This window comes from Anoplopoma fimbria, chromosome 23, assembly GCF_027596085.1.
Source record: "Anoplopoma fimbria isolate UVic2021 breed Golden Eagle Sablefish chromosome 23, Afim_UVic_2022, whole genome shotgun sequence".
Lineage (NCBI taxonomy): Eukaryota > Metazoa > Chordata > Actinopteri > Perciformes > Anoplopomatidae > Anoplopoma > Anoplopoma fimbria.
The window spans coordinates 15,963,525-15,986,265 of record NC_072471.1 but is presented as its reverse complement, the minus strand read 5'-3'; the positions used below and the strand labels follow the sequence as shown (position 1 = coordinate 15,986,265).

General features: G+C 41.2%; 1 protein-coding gene across 1 annotated transcript; it reads right to left on the bottom strand.

The window, feature by feature from the left end:
* Positions 1 to 2,460: 2,460 nt before the first annotated feature.
* On the bottom strand, positions 2,461 to 21,040 carry zgc:162331 (uncharacterized protein LOC793007 homolog). The gene is made up of 5 exons (XM_054625090.1): positions 20,752 to 21,040; positions 5,405 to 5,596; positions 5,146 to 5,299; positions 4,849 to 5,034; positions 2,461 to 2,794 (listed from the first exon to the last, which is right to left on the bottom strand). The coding sequence occupies exons 1-5, from the start codon at positions 21,038 to 21,040 to the stop codon at positions 2,461 to 2,463; spliced, it is 1,155 nt and encodes a 384-aa protein (XP_054481065.1).
* Between the last annotated feature and the right edge of the window lie 1,701 nt (positions 21,041 to 22,741).

The window sequence follows — 22,741 nt, the reverse complement described above, 5'->3', positions numbered from 1 at the left end:
GATGTTTAGTGTAGATTTTCCACCCTTAATGCAAATATGAATGTATGTCTTTGCAGTACAGGTAATTTCCATTGGTCGTGTTTACTGCCTGATTTTACTGCCGGCCTTCCTTTGACCACAGACCATGCTTGTGGTCACTCTGTCTATATAGGGACAATTCTCATTATCAAAGTTTCAAAACCTTTAACTCTTTAAAATTCATCAGTTTCTTTTTTTGTAAATGTTCATTTCTGTTCTGCTGTGAAGAAAGAAAATTATGAGAAATTCATTATGCTAAAATTACTGTGTTTAGTGGAGATTTACTTTTTCCAGATTCATTTCTCCAGCCCTGATTTCATGAAAAAAGTATAATTTTTGAATGAAAATCTACCAGACCTTTACAGTCCAGCATGCTTTAGACAGACCTCCCCCTGTCATAACTTGATTTCACACAGACCCAGCCTGTTTATGTTTGTTTCTCACTTGTGATTGGTGTCATGGAAGCCAGCATCCTTTTTCTTATTATCTATTTGTTGCTACATCAACTTTCTATTCCTCATGTTGGCATCACATATCTTTTATCTTCGACGCCAGCTTGAGATTCCCTTTTCTGTCATCTAAGTCCCGTGTGAGCACACAGACCACTCCATCTCCCTCATGTGTCAGTGCCGCTCTGCAGGCAAATGAGGTCCTCTCCTCATTTCGACTGTGATGAATTAGGTCCATATTCTCCTGAATATCCTGACTGCCCCTTTTTCTCTTCCTTCATCTAGTTCCCTCCTTTCTTTCTCACTGCTGTCAGAATAGCACACATTGAAAAACACATGCAGAATCATGAACTGTTCAACTAATCAAAAGTTTCTTTATTCAGCTTTTATGGCAGTATTATTATTATTATTACACAATAATTAGTTTACAGTAAAGGTTTAAAAATTCCCCCTTCAAAAAATGTAAAGTGCAGATTTGTTAGTGTGTCTAATCGACTATAAAAAAAACAAGACAGCTCACAGCTAGAGTGTAAGCTGACTAAAGCAACAGGGTGGGGGCTCTTAGACAGAGTTTATGATTTAATTGTATTTACATACAGTATACCATGGGAATAATAAAGGTTAATTATCAATTTAAAGAAAAATTAAATAAGAAGCCATATCAACATTAGCTGTAAAAGCAGCAGCTGACGTTTCAAGAACTCAAGCAAATCAGAGTTCATAGGTCGACACGGTCGAGAAGTTTCTCCACCTTGCTAATCAAACTTTACTATCAGTGCCTTTCAGTGCAGATTCCAGTGTATAAAGGACAAAACAGCAGCCTATCAGTGTGTCTGACCTCCATATGATTGCTCTGACTTACACAGAGCATCTTAGTTTAATTCATGCAAGAGCTTTTCCTGAAATTGAGTTTTACATGATTCTCAACTTATCTGAACCTACCTGTAAGCCTTTAATTAAGTCAAGTTGTGATTATTATTATTAGCAGTTATTATTTGACCCAGCTCAGATTTCCAGTCACTTATACTAGTCATATATATTCTCCATGTTTTTAAATCCACCAGGGGCCCTGATTGACTTTAAACTGACGAGCATAAAACATCAATAATTGTGACAGAATGAGTTGCTGCAGTACAGACAGAGAAAAATAAAAACCTTTTTCTTTTACATTTAGTTAAAGATTCAGGTGAGATAGAAAGGGTCAATTGAAAAAGATCCTGTGTCTTTAAATCCATACAAACAGCACAAAGTTGGCTGCATCAAGTGGCATTTTTGCAGTGTTATTGCTACCCATAAAGCCATCGTCAGTCTGTTTCTCTACACAGTGTGAGAAAATACCAGGACATATTAATAAGATCAACACACATCAGATTTCAGAATTTCATGTTAAGTCTTGAGCTTTAAAGCAAAAATATAAATATATATGTCTAGAGTAGATGATGAGGACCTCAGGAAGGCTGATAGGGATCCTTTTCTTAACAATAAACTATAAAAAAAAAAACACTGCTGAGAGATTTGAGCTGCCTAAACAGTGGCAGCCATCATCAAGGTGCTTTGAGATCCTTCATATCCTTCATAAATGTCAACGGTAGAACAGCATTAGTACACCTTGAAGTAATACTTCCCATGTTCAATTGTCGACCGGCTACTTGAAGCTGTCTTCTTATTTCTGACGGCTAAAAGAAAGCCAGACTTTCTCAACAGAACTGCTCTTAAAGGGAGCACAGAAGCAGCAGCAGCAGTTCAGCAAGAGTTAAGGACAAGAAACATCTAGAGTGTTCAATTCCTGTTAAGTCCAAAATGCAGGAGAAGTTCAGCAAGCATGCAGTAAAAGAAGGGTATTCTACACTGGCTGCATCTCTCTGCAACCGTTTTTGGGAGAAAACAGGGATGAGGAGGAGTATCTTCAAAATGTTCCTGTAAAGCTGTCCCTTCAATAGTTTCATCAGGGGACGGCACAGCGCCCTGTAACTATGGAAAGTAGGAGGCGGGGCTACTGCCATGGCCGCTGTGGCGTCGGGTTGGGGTTGGGGTAGATGGGTGCCGGTGTCGGGTGATAGGTGGGCACCGCCGTGTTGGGGTGGGGCGGGTACGTCGGCGTAGGGTACTGCGTCATCATTTGAGGCGGACCGTGGGTGGTCGAGTGGGCGGGCGATGAGGCAGAAGAGGCGGAGGAGGGCAGGTGGAGATAGAGCGGGGCAGACGGAGCAGAAGGGGCGGAGGGTGCTGTCGGAGTCGGCACCCTCTGCAGGACGACGTGTGGGTAAAGCTGAGACTCGGAGCGGTAGAGTCCGGGAAGGGAGGCCTTCAGCAAACTCTCCTGACTCCTGTATGAAAGACAAGAAAGAAAGAAGAGTCAACCATCAGCTGAAAGTTAGAACGTAGAGTTAGGGTCAGTGTTAACCATCTCTCAAAACCTGCAGACTTCCCTAAGCTGTCTGTAGCACTCCAAGGCCATTGGTTCCGGAAGACGTCAATCTTTAAAAACAGCGCACAAATATGTAGTTTCCTAGAAAATAGGGCTTCTGTTGGGGACTATTTTTAACCAGTGGATTAACACACATCTGATGTGAGTATGTTCATGATCAGGGCAGTGTGTGAGGAACTGACTCAAACGCAGAACATGTCAGCCAGTGCAACAGTGTTGTTTGGAGCTGTATATGGAATGGAGGAATTTATCTGCTGTTTGTTATAATTATCTATTAATTTTATCCAGATTTTATGTTTTATGTTTTATGTTAGCATTTTTTCATAATAAAAACATCTTAGGTTTCACACATATTTTTATTTTGGGAACAACAATGTGTTGGACTGCATTTCCCATATGTACTTGCATGATATAGCACAGGTGTGCCGTATTTGGTCCCGTTATAAGGCGATAAATCAGCTTGTGTCAACATTGACAAGCTGGGGACAGAAACCTTCTTTCTTTTTATTTTCAACTCAGCTCAAACACTTCCAAAGGTATTTCCATTAAATACTCCCACGGTGAACTGAATGGATTTGAGTATTGATATTGTTGATGAAACTACAAAAATCTACAAGACCCCAAGATCTCTATTTCAAGTTCACTACATGTGTTTGATAGAGTTCACTTCCTGGACATGCGAGTAGAGTAGAAGTCCAGTACACTACTTTACACAGAGATGAAATATATTGAAACACCCAACTGCTTGCAAATAGCTATCACCCCACACTCATAATACAAGGTCTACCGAGAGGTTTTTAAGACAAATGTGTTACACCACAAAGGATTATTTTAAAAAATCTGTTGATATGTAACAATGATTTTTAGAAAAGGGTTGTGTATTATATGGCCTTACAGAAACCATAAAAAAAGAATTTGTTACAAAAACATACTCCACAGAAAAAGAAACACTCTGTTGTGTTTGGTACAATCTATACCCCCAACTGCTATAGACTGGGCTCAATTATTACAAAATTATCCAACCCAGAGATATCCATGATTCTGACCATTAATAGTCCAACAGAGAGGACGTCATCTTAGGGACAGCCTGTTTCATGATAATGGTAAATCATTGGAAAGAAAGCACACAGTCTCCAATCGATGCTACAAATACAGAGAACAAATGTAACTACTTTATTCATCCTCACACTGGAAAAAAAGTATTTTATCATTGACGTCATTACACGTTCCACTTCTGATGTAATTGTGGTTGGGTTTTCCTATGTTGGTAAGTCATCATGCCCATTAAAGCAGAGAATAAGTGAACATAAGAGCTCTGAAAGGAGTAATGACATCCCATAATTCAGGTTCCAGGGCATTTAAAGGTGACTCTGCTTCAGAGAGATATGGTAAGCGAAGAGAAGTTTATTGGATATTTAACTAGCAAACTCTATCCCCAAAGGATTGAATGATTAAATACCAAGAATGTCATTCTCTAAGGATTTTACAGACCTCCTTATGGTAAACTCAAGATACAAGTAGGAGCATATGGTTACATAATTTCAAATGACTTATGAAAGCTGCAAGGCCGATGTTTTCATCCATCACATATGCTGAATCTCTGGAAATATTGTTGCAAATAGTCAAGTATGTCCTGTAGTGTCTTTGGCTGTGTCTTTTGTGTTTTCATTTTCTTATTCTTTCTCTCAAATAGGAGACTTAATTTGGCACACATGCTGCTGGCAATTACTAGGACACCCCCCAACAGGAGACTGATTGCCCTACAACTGTGCAAGCAGAGTGGGCGGAGCATGATTTACACAAGATGAATGTTAAATGAAGTGCGTGTATGGCTCTTGACAAAGGTCCAGAGGGACCAAAAACGTCAGTATGATCGATAAGTTGTGACGCCAAGCAACAGCAGAGTGGAGATCTTCTTCTCTCAAGACTCAAGTGATACCCTTTCCAGCTCACCTCTGGTATCCTCTGTTCTCATATCCACCGAGGCCTCCGGTGAGGTAGAGGGGGCTGTCTGGAGCCAGACGGGGGTTCATCCTCTGGGAGAGATGGAAGATCTTGGGAGGAGGGAATGCTTCCCACTCACCCTCTTCTCTCTCCAGCCAACACTCGCTGCGGCGGGACGAGCGCTGGTCTCTGCGCCTGAGGAGGAGACAACTTTAGCGGCTCAGGTTTTGCTCGTAAAGCAGGGGGGAAGACTACATGAAACAGGCGGGGTGCGGGGGGGGGAGGTTGTATTCTCTCCGGCCCTACCTGCTCCGTCCCTCTTTCTTGGCTCGGTACCGACTGGATCGTTCCTGCAGGCAGCAGATGAGGAAGGACAGGGACATGGCGAGGATGACGATGCCACTCACCACTGAAGCCAACACAGCCACTCTCAAACCACGGTCCTCAGGTCTGGGGATCGCTGTGGAGGGGGGAGAGGGGACAAATTATATTTTTAAAAAGTTTATTTCATCAGCAAATGCCCCGGAAAATCTGTGTTCGGCGGTTTCCAAATGAACTGGCTCACCTTCACAGACAGGCAGGTAGTTGCTCCACTGCGGCTTGCCGTTCTTGAAGTTGCAGTAGATTTTGTCGCTGCCGACCAGCTGGTATCCCTCCCTGCACCAGAAGGCCAACACACTGCCGATCGACACGCCTGAGCCGCTCTCCACGTAGAAGGAACCCCGACGTGGTGGCAGGACAGGGATGCAGGTCAGACCTGAGGGCGAGGGGGGACAAACAGAAGATCACGGACCAGAAATATCACCTTATGATTGAGAACTAAGGACATAAATAAGGAAGAATACAGTTTTGATTAAAGAGAACTAATCTATCTTAATAATACTGTATATAATAAGTAGACATGGTTGTCATGACGTCACCCATCGGTTGGTGGACTGCGGTTTGGTAATTTACACGGCGCAATCTTGGATTTTGGCTGTTGTCATCCTGTTTTTTGGTAGTGACCTGTCAATCACAAGGTAGCCCCGCCCTAAAACATACCATGCTTTATTGTCTGTTTACTCTAAATGGGACCATAATTTAATCAATGAACGTCATGCTGTATTGAAGAAGACTTGAAACTAAAGTTCTCACATGGACTTCCATACAATTTTGCAAGTTGACACACAAGTTATCTTCTAGCAAACCACAAGTTATGGGTGTTTACTTTTCATCAGCTGTGAGTTTCTTTAAGTGAACGCAACATCAGTGGAGTGATTTGAGTGTATCACTGTAAAAATAGCAAAAATCCCTTTCCTTAGTCAAGAAAAACTGCCTGTCATCTTGCTTTAATTTATTTTAGTCACATCTTGGATGATTGTGGGCCATTGGTGGATTATGGCATCTATTTGATTCTAAGACACTAATAATGTTTACTTCTATCAGACTCCATGAGATTTAATCTCTATGAACTCTGTCCCAATTCCTCTATCTAATTGCCCATTTTCCTTTGTCTCCGCCTGCTTTCTAGTCCTCCATCCCTCCTCTCTTTGTTTTTCCTTTTCTCTTCTCTCTCTTGTCAAACACACTCAGACACAGCTCGGTCCAGAGTGTCTGTTGCGGAGCCTGAGATCATCAGTTGTACTGGATAGATATAGACACAGAGAGATGAAGAGAGGGAGAGACAGAAAGTACTATTTTTATCTTCCTTATGCTACAATACGCAAATGCCATGGGGAGGTCTCGGAAACAGCAGCTATTGTGAGATTGTGCTGCAGGGATTTTTGAGCCTCTCAGGAAATCTCATGTTAACCCGCAAAAAACATCCTACATTTTTTTTCTGAAAGATATTACTCAAACTGAAAATAAGTAAGATTTATTTCTGCGCCATACCACATGAAGACCATATGATATCTGAAGTGGGTTGACAGGGTTATTGATCAATGCTGGCGACAGCTGCTGGGATTTCTGACAATTCAAACTCACCTCACTTACTCACACTTTGTTACGGCCAGTGTGTGTGACAGGTGTGACAAAAAATACTGATTAGGTTGCAGTCCAAAACTACAGTATATTTCAGAAACACTATTTTGCACAAGATTGTAGTTGTAAAAATGTGTTGTTGACATCACATTTTTTGGCTACTGGGTAGCCACGTTACAAGCTGTAAACATACTGAAATATTATCAGCTTTGACTAAACTTGACATAGATAACATGCTAGCAAACAGCCTATTTACAATCTAACAGATATGGACCAGCATCAGCATTCATTTAGAGACGTGTTTCTGTCCAACTGGTTAATATAAGTAAATAGTCACTTTTACCTCTGTTTTGGTCTCCTCCAACTCCTGATGGAAATATATTAGTCTTTAGCTGCTAAATGCTGCACTATGTTCACCAGCTGGTTGCTAACTTTGTGTGGCTGCTATTTGTTGGCTGGACAGGTGACGTACAGAGGGTTATCAGAGCTTTTTTGCTAAAAATAGCTGCCTGGTGTGGCGCAGAGAGCAGTGAGACCAAAACAGCAATGGTGGGGGTCGCAAAACCAAAACAACGAGCTGAAAGACACTACAACATTTAAAGAACTGCAGAGTTTGATGATTATTCTCTGTAGGTTTGTCAGAGACACTTTACATTACACATATCTTTGTTCCCTTTATATTATATAAAAATCATGATTAGTGCAGCTTGAAAAAAAAAAATCTTGCTTTGACAAGAAATGAACAGAGAAGGAAAAATGGCCACAAGGGCATGTGATACTGCAGTTTGCTTTGCTGTGTCAGTATTAGTGTAGTGTGTGTGTGTGTGTGTGTGTGTGTGTGTGTGTGTGTGTGTGTGTGTGTGTGTGTGTGTGTGTGTGTGTGTGTGTGTGTGTGTGTGTGTGTGTGTGTGTGTGTGTGAATGTATGTGAGTGTGAGAGAGAGAGAGATGTCATCCCACTGTAAGACCCTGTGAACATGCAAGCTGCTCTCTGCTGATTAGGAACGACAGATGGGAGGATTTCTGCAGCGGTAGAGACAGAGAGGGAGAGGATCCGTGATCCTGTGTGAGGATGACAGCATCCCATCCCATTCCCGACACACACACACACACACACACACACATACACATCAAGGCAAACACATCAGACATGTGCGTAATGGGTATAGTACAGGGAAACAAGGACAAGCTGACTTTGTTTTTAAAGGGAAAACTAAAAGCCATTCTATTTCCCCAAAAATAGGCTACCTTTTACTGATGCTATTACTGTGTATGTGTGTGTTTATATACAGCGGGTAAAATAAGTATTGAACACGTCACCATTTTTCTCAGTAAATATATTTCTAAAGGTGCTACTGACATGAAATTTTCACCAGATGTCGGTAACAACCCAAGTAATCCATACATACAACCAAACAAATAAGTTCAGAAATTAAGTTGTGTGTAATAAAACGGAATGACACAGGGAAAAAGTATTGAACACATGAAGAAAGGGAGGTGCAAAAAGGCATGGAAAGCCAAGACACCAGCTGAAATCTATCAGTAATTAGAAAGCAATCCTGCCCCTTGTCAGTGCAAATTAATATCAGCTGGTTCAGTCCCAACTGATGGCCTATAAAAAGGTGTCTCATTACCAAGGTGTCACACAAGAAACATCTCATGATGGGTAAAAGCAAAGAGCTCTCTCAAGACCTTCGCAACCTTATTGTTGCAAAACATACTGATGGCATTAGTTACAGAAGGATTTCTAAACTTCTGAATGTTCCAGTGAGCACTGTTGGGGCCATAATCCGGAAGTGGAAACAACATCATTTCACCATAAACCGGCCACGACCAGGTGCTCCTCGCAAGATTTCTGACAGAGGAGTTATCAGAAGAGTTGTCCAAGAGCCAAGGACCACTTGTGGAGAGCTTCAGAAAGACCTGTAATTAACAGGTACAATTGTTTCAAAGAAAACAATAAGTAATGCATTCAACCGCTGTGGCCTGTATGCATCACCACGCAGACTCCATTGCTGAAGAAAAAGCATGTTGAAGCTTGTTTAAAGTTTGCTGCACAACATTTAGACAAGCCTGTGAAATACTGGGAGAATATAGTCTGGTCAGATAATAATAATAAAATCTCTTTTAAACCATCCCGGATGCCATAATACACACAATGTTTGGAGGTCAAATGGCACACCACATCACCCAAAAAACACCATGGTGTGGGGCTGTTTTTCAGCATACGGCACTGGCAAACTTCATATAATTGAAGGAAGGATGAATGGAAAAATTTACCGAGACATTCTTGATAAAAATCTGCTGCCATCTTCCAGGATGATGAAGATGAAACGAGGGTGGACATTTCAGCAAGACAATGATCCCAAACACACAGCCAAGGAAACTCTCAATTGGTTTCAGAGAAAGAAAATAAAGCTGCTAGAATGGCCCAGCCAATCACCTGACTTGAATCCAATAGAAAATCTATGGAAAGAACTAAAGATCAGAGTTCATAGAAGAGGCCCACGGAACCTTCAAGATTTGAAGACTGTTTGTGTGGAAGAATGGGCCAAAATCACACCTGAGCAACGCATGCGACTAGTTTCTCCATACAGGAGGCGTCTTGAAGCTGTCGTTACCAACAAAGGCTTTTGTACCAAGTATTTAAATACATTTCAGTAAGCGTGTTCAATACTTTTTCCCTGTGTCATTCCATTCTGTTACACATAACTTAATTTCTGAACTTATTTCTTTGGCTTTCTTTGTAAGTATGGATTACTTGGGTTGTTACCGACATCTGGTGAAAATGTCATGTCAATAGCCCCTTTAGAAATGTATTTACTGAGAAGAATGGTGATGTGTTCGATACTTATTTTACCTGCTGTATATATGTGTGAGTGGCAACCACCTTAGCAAAAAGGAGAGAAAGGTTTAAGTGTTCTAGTGGCCATAACATTCCCTTTCTAAACATCTGCGTAATCGTTTTGCATTGACATCACTAACATATCACTTATTCGTACCACTCTGCTCACAATGTAGATTTATAAAAGCGGAATAATATACTATAGTCAGACATGAAACAATGATATCATCAACACTGGTCAATAGAAAGGTGGACAATTAAATTGTGTCTTTTAATGAAGATTGGCTATAGACTCGTGAAATTATCTTATTTTCCGATGCAAGAATCCTTTCTTTGGTTTCAGCACAATAAAACGGTTGCTGTCTGAAAATAATATAATCCAGTCATTTGTGTTTGAGAGATAAATCTAGGGATGGGAATTTGCATTTGAATGAAAGCTATATGATATTGTTTAATTAAAATTAGGAGGTTTTAATTATCATCTGAGATTCATCTGGTGAGTTTATCAGCCCTCATTTCAGTAGCAGGAGCTTTTATTTAAAGTTCTACTATGAAGACTCACATGGCTCAGAGAAACACCGTTATCTGTTTGCTGTCCACGTGGGGATATTGATTATTAGATGGTACAGTAAATTCACTTCAGAGTTGTTTTTATTCTAACTTTATTGGGCTTGATGACTTTTTCTACGATAAAACAGTAGCCCAATAAGAGAACTGTTTAGCTTTTTAAACAGGCTATGCAAGCTAGTATTCGCTGACCACTGCTGTATAGTGTGTAGAGTATAACGGTGTTTTAATTTCCACTCTAAAAGTCCAACTGATATCACACTTAATAATCCCTAATTGTGGGATTATCAGTCATTTTTTTATAAATATAAATATATTATAATTTGAGGAAATATTCAAAATGCTGCACTTCCTCTAAGTTTGCCGGAGGGGCATGTCCGTGTTTGATTGACAGCTGGCAGGCAGCAAAAGAGCAGGTGTTACACCATTTGAGAAGGAGAGACAAAGCAAACAAACTTGTGCTGGAGCTTACATGACGTGGGCAGACAGCGTGTCGTCGTTGGTGGTGTTAAAAGAGTAAGGGCCACACCAAAGTGACTGCAGGTAAGTTCACATGCTGTTTAATGTTCTGCTGATGAGCAGCTAATTAGCTTTCAGGCCTGCAAACTGATGTTAGCAGTGCACTCTTCCCCAGTGAATGTGAAGCAGTTATTTGTGTATATATGTATACATGTTGCAACATTAGTATTACTAACTAGTATTAGTGTTACTTGTTGCCTTAAACAAATATAACATATTATCTATGTTTTGGCCTCTGTATAATAATATCTGGCTCCTAAATGGCTAAATGGTCCACTATGTTCATTAGCTTGTCGGTCTGAAGTGTGCTGTGAGTTTATTGGACCTATTTCACCAAAAAACATGTGTGCTGCGGCTACACATTGAGTTTTGCTAGACCACCAAAACAATAACGTTGCATGCTGTAGTGCCAAAACGAAAAAACTAAAAGATGCTTGAACGCTGAATAAACTTGAGGGTTTGGGGTATAATTTTCTCACCTTCCATACAAATAATTTTGCGTTTATATTACAGGATGTCAGCTTGTTAGCGAGCTAATGAACTTTTCAAATACCATTAGCTCATTAGCTAATGTTTCTTCTGTACATGTAGTGCTTGGCGATATGGCTAACGTCTTTTTATCTCGCTATAATAGGTCATTTCATATCTTGATAAAGGCATATATCACAGTAGAGCATGTTTTGTGCAATTCAATAAATTAAAAGATAAAAGTAAATATGAAATAACCACACTGTAAAACCTATTTTTTATGCATACTCTTTGTGAATGAAATGAAAAGCATTTAAATAAATGAGTTATTTCTAACTTTACTAAGAACTTAAGTGCAAAATTTCCAATTTAAATCATAGAGAAAAAAATGAATAAATATTTTCCAAATTAACACTCAGTATGTTTCGATGCATGCACACATACACCAAGCAAACAGATTAAGAAAGTTGTTTGATCTAACAACACTGGGGTATTCTCATGAGCAGAATTGTTTTCAATTTTTAAATTAAGTTAAGTATGTGCTTTTATTATTATTCTTATATTATTAATTTAGACAACGCAATTGTACATCACAATATCTCAATATATAATTTCATCACAATGCGAGTCCATTTATAGACGTTAAATTATCATATTGAGTCATCGCCCAGCCTTATGTACATGCACCTGTGTTCTGGAAACCATTCGCAAGTGTTAAATCTGGAATGCACCTCCAAAGCTTCCTCACAAACACACACACACAAAGATAAAGACACACGCGCCTGTCAAGAAAGAGCCTTTACCTCTATAAAGGCAGATAAAATATTGAACATATTACGTGACAGCGTGTGTTTTAAGACTCTAGTTGAGGTGGGTTTTTTTTCCTGAAGCAGGAAACTTTGCCATCCTAGCAAACCCAGAGACACTGAAGTAACACCCACCGCCCCTACCCGTCGACACGCTATAGCAAACAGAGAAGGACAATGACGCCAGTGTGGAGTGAACAAACAGAACGCCCCCAGTGGAGCCCAGCATCAATAAAAGCTGGTAGTAATGCCTGAAAAGATTGAAAATGCGTGTTGGTTTTGGTTTGCTGTTGATTATTTTTCACTTCAGTTTCGCTGCAAGTAAAGTTGTGCATTAGTGTGACTGACATCAGCTCCTAAGCATGGAACATGTGTGTCTAAAAAGAGTACTTATGTCCAGGTAGTGTGTGTTTTACAAAGAGTGAGGCTTCGTTAGCTCTGTGTGTGTGTGTGTGTGTGTGTGTGTGTGTGTGTGTGTGTGTGTGTGTGTGTGTGTGTGTGTGTGTGTGTGTGTGTGTGTGTGTGTGTGTGTGTGTGTGTGTGTGTGTGTGTGTGTGTGTGGACTCTGCGCTCTGTTTGCTCATTCCCATTCAGAAAAGCTCCTCTGTCATCATGGAAACTGTGGGTTGCCAATCATAGCATCCAGCGGCCAGCGGGCCACTAATACACTTCTGGACTACCAAACCTGGCAACCCGACGCAGACAACCAAGCATCCAGTCTGCTGTATTCTTCTCTTAAACCCTCCCCACTTGTCTTTGTCAGGGAAGCACTCGGAATAGTTTGTGATTAAATAAAGATTAGGCTTTCTGCATTAAAGATTCAAACACACACATTCACATGCACAGAATGAGGGAACAGAACAAACTGGCTAGATGCAGCCATGTATGTTCTGTATAGTGACATAAGGCACGCATGCCATGCCCACACACACATATTTGTATTAGCATTCACGCAAGGCCCTTTACTCACTCAATTTACTTTTAAGCCACATGAACCCAAAGTTTAAAACTTTATTCTACAAACCTGATCATTGCATCATTACCATCTCACCCAAATCAAACCATTCCAAGAAGTGTGCTCGAGGGAAATATCTCTCTTATAAAGTCGGAGGTCAGGTGAGAAAAAGAATGGTCCAATTCTGTGCAAACAGCAGAGGCTGAGATATCCTGACCCCTGGTTATAGGTCAAGCTACACTGGATCCCACTGGATCCTAGACTTCCCATAATGCGCTTCCCTTCTTTCTACTACTGGCACCCTTGCTCGGACGACCCCCATCTTCGAACTAAGCCTTCATTTTGATCTCAACTACATACCCCTAAACTGTTGTTACTCAATTCTGCACGGTTGCAATAAATACCTGGCAGAGTGCTGAAAACCGCCTCAGTGAAAAGTACTTTTACTCCAGCACCACATATTACCATGATGACACACAGATTCACAAAGTGAAGGCAATACCAGCGTCACTGTCACGCCTTGTAACAAGCCATCGAAGTTAGACCTTAGCTAAACAGACTGAATGAGAGACTTGCTTGGTCAGTTTTCCCTGGATAAACAACGGTTAAAAATGAATTTCTTCTGAGTCAGACTACCAGACGCTAAAGGTCTGAGCTGAAGTTAATGAAAGATGGCATTCCTGGCTGACGGCTGACTAGCTGCATCTCGTTCATCCTCATGTTCCTGTCTGATTCTCCTTCTTGAGTGTTTTTTGGTCCCTCTGCTCCAGCTGCTCCAGCTTTATCTGATCCGACCTCAAACAGACATCATGCCCTGCCCTCTCCATCAGTGTATCTATTTCTGTGGCACCTCACTGATGCGTGGTACCACAACTGATTACCTAATCCCCCCGGCCTTTGCTCTGCTTGCTTATGTTGTATGTTCCTGTGCAAACACATGTGCAGGTTTGCCTCAGCCAAGCATTGGCTTGTGTCCAGTGAATCTCAAATGCTAGTTGAGTAAAATAAAATGAACAACATTTGTATAGTAAACGTTTTGAGGGATTCTTTTTTGGATGAGACTTTATTAAGAAACCAGAGGCAGAAGCTGAAAGTTAATGGTAGTGCCTTCACGTGGCTCTCAACAAAGAGATGGCTGAGCGGGCTAACGGCACAAACAGCGCAAACAAGGACAACGGTGCTGAAAGAGCTACGCTTCTGCTTAGGTAGACATTACTCCACCATAGCTTTGCATAGCAAATAGCTGTCTGTTGCTACTGTTGCTACTGGAAATCGTATAAAGAACCTTTAACCAGTAACTTTGGCTGGATCTGATTGAGGATAACCTCTCCAGTTGAAACAGAGCATGGACAGTTGGGCTGGTTTTGAACTAAAGACATTATTGGCATGCCAGAAAGGTTTCACTGGTCGCAAAACTTTCAGCTATACATAGGGAACAGACTTGGCTGAGCCTGGAGCTCAACAGATGCCCTGAAAACAAAAACTTATTATTATTTGCACAGAAAACCAGCACATTTTAGATGAAAGCCTTCATCAAAGTTACATGAAAAAGAGACAAGAGATCTTGAATTCTACTTTCCTTTTCTTGCGTGTTCAGCCACAGTGGCTGTCACCTTCTTTCAAATGGAATAAGTCAAGTGAAACCCATTCTGTCATCCTGGGAATGCAGGAAATGGAATCAAAAGACCTCACATGGCAAGTTATTATAAATGGATAAACATAAAAAATGAATGACGATATCGAAAATCTGAAATGACAGTGTAAGAGCATCTGATGGCGATTTCGGTTCGCTTTTGGGATATCTATATTCAATAAAGTAATTCAGGATTATTGGAATGAGTATTTTTTGTGTATTTCACAAAATCCCGAGCTGCTGTTATTGATAAGCCTTAGCTTGTGGTTTGACGTGACATTTAGGATGTGGTGTGTTTGTCTTCACTGCCTCTTCACTCTCAGCCCGCCTTTTAGTTTTTCCCATTCAGCTTCAACCATTGGGGCACAGAGAGGTCTAATTTCAGGCTCTCCCTCTGTGAATTTGCTTGGCGAGCGGCGCTGGTTGTAAGCCATGGGAAGGTAATAATGAAGTTGAGTCACTGCCAGCAACCATATTGGATTGACATGCAGGTGACAGAAGCAACTCTTTGTCTGAAGCTTCCCAAGCTTGTAGGCCTCAGGAGTGACGATAGTGTGTTGCTGACAGAAATACCCCTGGCACTGCATGTGTGTATATGTGTGTGTGGGTCATGAGTGTTTGCAGGAATTCAGACATTGCATATGTCAACGTTTATCTCCTGCTTTGAGAAGAACTGATCATAAGTGAATGTTCCCTGTGGCGCTATACTTATTTGGTTCTTCTGTATTTGAGATCAGAATCCCATTATTTGCACTGCTAAAATGTGGATCAGATTTCTAGCGTGGCTTCCAATGAAGTTCTGAAAAAAAAAAAGAAATCAACAGAAGTAATTGGATTCTAAAAACAACTGGACTCCACCTGCTACCAGTGATTGTGTACATCTGCAATCCTGGATGGTGGCGTGTCATTAACGAGATTTTTTGTGCTAGAAATAGCCCGGAAGAGACAAAGGTAATTGGTTTTGCCTGACAGTTAATCAGATTAAAGGCATTGTAACATTTCACATTTACCTTTTAGGCTTTTAGCTGATGATCTTTTCTTAAGAGACTCAGAGGGAAGAATAAGCAGCTTATTGTCATGGCCAGGTCGATGATGTATCCAGAACTTGACATTGGTATTTGTTTTTGTCCAAGAAGCTGGGTACTTTGCACACCACTTGCTTTATTCTCCAGTGCTTCCTTTTGAAAGGAATACGAAAAGCAGAGGGGGGCTCATTCCCTCAGACTCCAAAGACTGTATCATAAAACTATGCGATAAGTCTGTGTAGTTACTTTGTTTGGACAACAAAAGTTTAAATCATATTACAGAAAAGAAACAGCACCACAGATGGGATCAACTGTAAACTCCTGCTTGGCCAGTTCAAAAGGCAGACTGCCTGCTACGTAACTGATATAGGCCTCATTTTGGTAATTAACACTAACATGAACTCTTACACACAACCTGTCCAGGTTAATAGGTTGTGTTACCGTGTTAATGTACAGGCTTTACGGCTTTTCTAAAGCTGAAATAACCACCGCTCATCACCAGCCTGGCAGGTCCTTAACAGGTTGACCTGGAAGCCAACTGCACCTCTGCAGCTTCTTGCCAACTCAGTCTGCAAGCAGGTGGCTTGGTGGTAGTTCTTGACTTTCACTTAGTCTGTGATGTTCAAGAGTTACTTTGTTGGGTCACTTGCCTGCCTCATTTCCCTCTGGTTTCTACTTTTCTTAATTTCTTAAATGCTTTTTTGGACCAAAATAGAGTTAATTTGTGGGCTTGTTGCAATGTGTTGTAATTTGTTTTTGTTTTGCTGTGATATTTAAAAGAACTCCCTAGGAAAGTGGCTCTATGGATGGCCTTTGGTCCACCACTTATACGGCAATATCTTGACTGATACTTTTTGTTTATGACCAATTTTTGCAAAACTCCCATCAGATTATTGCTAATTAGTACATGTAATAAAGATGATAAACATTATATCTACTACACATTAGCAGGTTGTTGTGAGCATGTTAGCATGCTAACACAGTTAATTAAGATGATTAACATAATATCTACTACACAGGTTGTTGTGAGCATGTTGGCATGCTGACGTTAGCGTTTTGCAGAAAGCACTGTTGTGCGTCAGTACAGTCTCTGTGGGCCGCTAGCATGGCTGTAGACTCTTAATCTTGTTAAAGACAATGAGCTGTATTTGTGTTGTTTATGGGACGGATACATACACCACATTCGCCCTATGTGTGAACTGTGCTTTTTTTTTAATGTCTTTCTCTGCACTGACAATATGTAGGCTATCAAAATAGATAATTACTGTAATAATACATTTACATGGAGAAAACTGGAGATTCAGAGGCTATTAAAACACTCTTTCCATTCCAAAGATGTTAGGAAAAAGAGGAAGAGAAACTCACTGATATAAACTTTACAGGTTTAAAGTGTGTTAACACAGTCTGATGAGAAAAGAGGAGCACCTGAGGACAAGTTAATCAATAGCAGAACTCTGTTCAATTTACTTCCAAGAATGGCCGACGGTGAGGACTCCTGGACGAGCTGCATAATGAGTCACAGCTTGTATTGATGGAGTCTGAAAGCCCTGGTTTGATCCAGTGCTCCAAGGCTCTGTGGGCTAAACCTTCACGCGTCTGCTTCACCAGTTTAATCAATTTTTAAAACAGATTCAGTGAGCAGGTCTGGGCACAGAGGACACTTTCAGGTAGTGTCTTCTCTGCAGCCACCCAACAACACCCCTAACATCTGGCTTTTGTCATTAGTGGGAAAGGTTGCAATTCATAATCGTACCAGGGTAAAATTACTCTGCAGTAGTCACAAATATTTATTTGCTCCAGTGATGGAGACATGACACCAAGATGGACACATATCTTCACCCCTTTTTCTTCGGGAAGCTATGTGACGATTGAATTTAATATAAAATGAATATTGGACAATTGTTATAAATTATTAACGTAAAAAATATATAATAATATGCGTTCCTCACAGACTCCAGCCAGACAGCAGTGATTTTCCCTCGCTGATCGTCACAAAACCCACTTCATTCAAATTTGACAAGAACAAAGTAAAACTCATCAAAACATCTTGGTTAGTCTTTCCATTGTTCCAGCAATCACCAACTCTGGTTTGAGTGTCTGATTTTAAAAAAGGGAGACTAAATATGTAACAGATACATATATAAAAAGTATCCACCGTGAAATCATCACCATTTACTGACCCTGCTTCGGGTGCCGGCCGGCGCGTCCTCGACATCGAACGTAAGATTACACGAGAAAAATGTAAATGCCAGTGCAGGGCATACTTCCAGTGGTAGAGGAGTCTATTGCCTATTTTTAGCGGGTTTTCCTGAGTTAAAACAAACAAATATACTTGCTAAATTTGGTGGAAAAAGTCTTGACCTCTGACCTCTCTGTGATACGGCATTGAACAAACCTTGTGAACTACTAGGAATTAAGACCAAAAAAAAACATAGCCAGGAATTGCTTTAATGGCAACAATAGATGTAGTCTCTTGAAGGTTTTAAACATTCTCTACATTACCTCAATGTACTCAGCTAACAGGGCAGCATCACTATTACACAATATAACATACCCTCTGCCTGGAAAGATCTGCTTTCGTTCAGCGCTTTTGGTTTTATAAATATTGTGTCCAAAGCTCTGACTGTACAAAAGCCTTCTATATTTAACTGGATTTATTTTTGTCCTATAAATGACAAGTGAGGCTGGTTTTATTCTCAAAAGGCTGAAACTAAAATGTCCAAACAAAAACGCAGCCTTGCCGCTGTAATGTAAGACCTGAGGGAAAGAGTCAAATGGGCTTGAAATATGGTGGAAAAAAGTAAACAAAATGAAGAGAGCTGCTTTTATCTGTTAATGCTGGTCGGGATAAGCTGTTTATAGTGTCACACACACACACACACACACACACACACACACACACACACACACACACACACACACACACACACACACACTGGTTTTGGAAACGTCGATGTTAATCACACCTCCAGGATTGCGAATTTTTTGAAGCTCCCGCACACAAGCGCTTCGGTCTGGTGTAATTCATGCATGTGGTGCAATGTGGCAATCCAGCTGATCACCTGTGTGTGTGTGTGTGTGTGTGTGTGTGTGTGTGTGTGTGTGTGTGTGTGTGTGTGTGTGTGTGTGTGTGTTATTAAAGTATAAAGTGCTTATTCCTGCTCTGTTGGACACAGAGCTGCTGTTATGAAACGAGCAACTGTGTAGTTTATTCTCTAAACCTTTAAGAAGATTGGTGCCGTTTGGGCCGAGTGCGTCCATTTCCAAAGCGCGTGTGTAGGAGTGTGTTTGTGTGTGTTATGTGCAGTGTTTATTAGGCACGTGAGGTTTGCATTTTGTCATCTGCTGTGGGCTATTTATGCATGCACGTGAGGATATGGGCTGTCTGAGTGAGAAGGGGCGGGACGAGGGACATAAGAATAAATGGTGGAAAACGAAAGAGAGCGAGAAGATAAAAGATAAAAGAAGAAGACACTCAGAGAGAGAAAGAAATAAGAGAAAGTGATGGGAGAAACAGGGCGATAAAGCAATTAGTGGAAAAAGAGAAACATGAGACAGCAGTTGGGGGAAAATAAAGGGGGTAGAGAGAGAGAGAGAGAGAGCGACATGTAGACAGAGTGTAGAAAAGTAAAGAGAGAGGGGGATGGAATGGAGGGAGGGAGCAGAGGAGAAGAGAAAGGCGGCTCATGCTCCAGTGGAGGTGAAGTCATGCGAGCGGCGCTGTAGCTTTCTCTTCAGGCTGAACAGCTCCAGCATGGACATAACGAATTGTCTTTAACTGCCTCACCTGCCCCCCCCCACACACACACACACACACACACACACACACACACACACACACACACACACACAGGCTTGTATGCACTCTTCTGTATCCCCGGACAAGCGCACGCTAAAAGTGTCAGACATAAACGCACACGTGTAGATACACTCTAGCTTGCTGTATTTTGATGCTTGTATAGGTATTTTGATATGATAATTCATTACCAAAACCTTACAAAAATCTTTTCAGTCTCATAGATGTTCAAGAGAGCATACATGTTCATGCACAAACAAACACAAACACACACACACATTACAGCATGCACATGTTTACTTGAACGCATCTAACTTTCTGGGTGAGTTTCAAGGTGAAAGTCTTTTCTCGTTCGGGGGAAAACTTTTTCATGGTGCGTCAATAAAAGTAAACAGAGTAAAGTGTTTTTGGAGTGTCTTGGATCGATGCTAATGCAAAAAATCTTGTGCAAACCAGTTATGACCTAGTCCATGCAAATGCTGAAATTCAAGGCACTTCAGCTACTTTCAAGATTTCTGGATAGAATGAGATATTTGTGAAAAAGACGTCTTAGAAGCCTGATAATTCTGTCGACAGTGGATAAAGCAGTGTTTCAGGTAGCACTGCTTTCTGCACTTAGGGTTTGGTTTAGGGCTAAGTTTAGTTTGAGGCTGAGTATCACAGGAGATACTATTTTTTAATGCCAATGGTAATGTTAATACCAAGATTTGTGATTATGTTGCAACTGCTGGTGTTCAACCAAAATCTGATTCTGTGACGTTAGAGGGTCAACTATAAAGCTATGGAGTCAGCTTTTTAGTTAGTGGCAATCAAAATGTAATCTGTGCCCTTGAAGAACTTTTGAAGTGATTAATGATTGTTTTCATTATTGAACAAGTTGCCAATATTTTTTATAAAACATAGGGTCTATATTTTGTGCGTATACAATATAAAATGCCCATCGCAATTTCCCAGAGCCCAAGTTGACACATTTGAAAAGGTGTTTTTGGTCCAAACAACAGTCCCAAATCGTATCCTATTCAGTTTACAATCACGGAAAACTAAGAAAACCTGCTATATTCACACTTGAGAAGCTGAAACCAATGAATTTAAGCTTTCAGATGAGTTGTATGATTCATTTTATTTTATTAAAAAGCAGCAAAAGGTTTTGTCTTTAATCCATGGTAAAAAAAACGTTTAAATCTAACTACACAAAAGTTTTCTTTCATTGTGAATTTAACTTTTTTCCGGCTGCGGCTGAAAACTTTTTGCACACAAGTAGAAATCATCATGAAACCTCAACTCACACTGATTACAGGGGGAAAAAAAGATAGGAAATGACTGTCGGACTAACTAACCTGTATAGTTTCTGGTGGTGCTCTGAGTTGGCAGAGCCTCTGTCTGTGCCTCCGTCTGTGCCTCCGTCTGTGCCTCCATTGGCACCCGGGTCTCGGTCTGCAGGTCTGGCTGCAGCTGGAATGTTGTTCCAGTCCAGTCCTCCGGCAGGGACGTGGCAGCGGTGCTCTGCCGGTCCTTGGGGCTCAGCGTGGAACCCCGAGCCAGGACCAGAGCACCGAGCAGGGGGCACAGGAGCATCCAGAGGTGGCTGCCCGTCCTCCGAATGCTGGGTCCCACTTTGGGAGACATGAGGTCAGGTGATGAAGAAGAAGAAGAGCTCTGCAAGAGGGACGAATGAGGAGGGATTCACAGCATTCTCTTTTTCCCGTCTCCCTCCTCTTCTTTATCCTCACTCTTTTCCCCTTCTTCTTTTATCTTCTTCTCCGTCACTCTCTTGGTGGAGAGAGGAAAACCCCCTCTGCTCTCCCACTCATGTTGCTGCCTCCCTGCAAGAAGCTACGACAGAGAAGGAGAGGAAGTAAAGGAGTGTGCATGTATTTATGTGTGTATACGGTAGATCCAGCTGTAATCTGCTCTCACATGCTGCTGTTTCCTCTCCAGCCCTCTCCTCTCTGTCCCTCAGCTAGTGCTCTCGCTACTCTCTCGGTCCGCTGCTCTCTCTCTCTCTCTCTCTCTCTCTTTCTCTCTCTCTCTGATCTCCCGCTGGGCTGACTTGAGCTCTTGCATAACAGTAACTCATTCGCTGAGCTGTGCTGAGCTGTAACTCATGCAGCCTTAAGTCCTGGTATTCCTGGTTGCTGCTCTTTCCCCTCTTTGCCCCTCTCAGCACGTTTCCCCTCGCACTCTGCAGTTTCAGCGAATCGATGAGAGACAGTCGAAGGTGTCACTTAGACTTCTGCCAGGAAACCATTCGGACTGTTCAATACTTGTTATTGGATCGCCCAGATAGAGAACAAACAAGGAGGTTAGCTACTGTCCCCCAGCTGAGCCACCAGGCTAATCGAAAGCTTGTAGCTGCCCAAACTGTATAAAGTTAGAACAGAGAGTATAACTGGTTGGAAAACGGACTGAAAACTAGGCAGGACTTATAGTCATAGCAACACAGTGTATGTGCAAAGGCTATGCGAGAGCTAATGTACGTTTGTTCAAAACAACAATGGCAGCTCCTAAAGAGGTTAGCCTAGATGCTGCAATAGCATCAGCTCTATCAGAACCTTTTACAGCCGAATTCATCAAATATATGTGCAAAATGTTGGCAACAGAAGTGGCGCTTTGCCCCAGCCATCCATGAGATTTAGCAAACTTAGAACATTGGATTTAAAACTGTTACAAGCATCAAAAAGTCTGGTTTCTGCATGATCGGTTGTCAGAATCGATATTCCAACAACAAGTTTGGCAGAATTCCGACAGGATCGCACTCTTTTGTATTTTTGCATTTTGCCAAGTTGTTGCTTGCTCATTGGGATCTGGTGAGTGAGTCCACCATCCAGTTGATCAGTCAATTCTCAGTGAATCTTTGCCACACTAAAACCAAGCTAAACTCACAAAATTTGCATTTGCTCAGCAAGCCTAAAACATTTTTGGTTGAGGTCAAACTTTAACACAATGATCATTTGCAATCATTTTTTTTATCAATAACTCTGCTCTCACACTCACACAATTGTCTTCTAGTGGTATGTAACCACTATCATCAAGTTTCACAATATCTCACTATAAACTGAAGGCAAGTGTGCTGAGGCCTTGTGGCGCAACGGTAGCGCGTCTGACTCCAGATCAGAAAGTTGTGCATTCAAATCACATTAAGGTCATGTTTTTATATCTAGTGTTAAAATAAGTTAATGCAACATAGAGAACCAGTGGAAGAGCTCACTGGTACTAGTCAACAAGCCTAATAAATTCCACATGACGTGAATTTGGATCTCTTGTGTTTTCCACTTCACCCATGAAGTGAAAAAACGTGACTTTCATACATGCCTACCTTCCCCTTTG

What these genes read in the sequence shown, in the direction of transcription:
- zgc:162331 (XM_054625090.1), bottom strand. Translation starts at nt 21,040, where the DNA reads ATGTCTCCCAAAGTGGGACCCAGCATTCGGAGGACGGGCAGCCACCTC. An exon ending in CACCACCAGAAACTATACAG is followed by an intron (nt 5,597 to 20,751) that starts GTTAGTTAGTCC and finishes CCTCGCCCTCAG; the next exon opens with GTCTGACCTGCATCCCTGTC. An exon ending in GAGAACAGAGGATACCAGAG is followed by an intron (nt 2,795 to 4,848) that starts GTGAGCTGGAAA and finishes TCTTTCATACAG; the next exon opens with GAGTCAGGAGAGTTTGCTGA.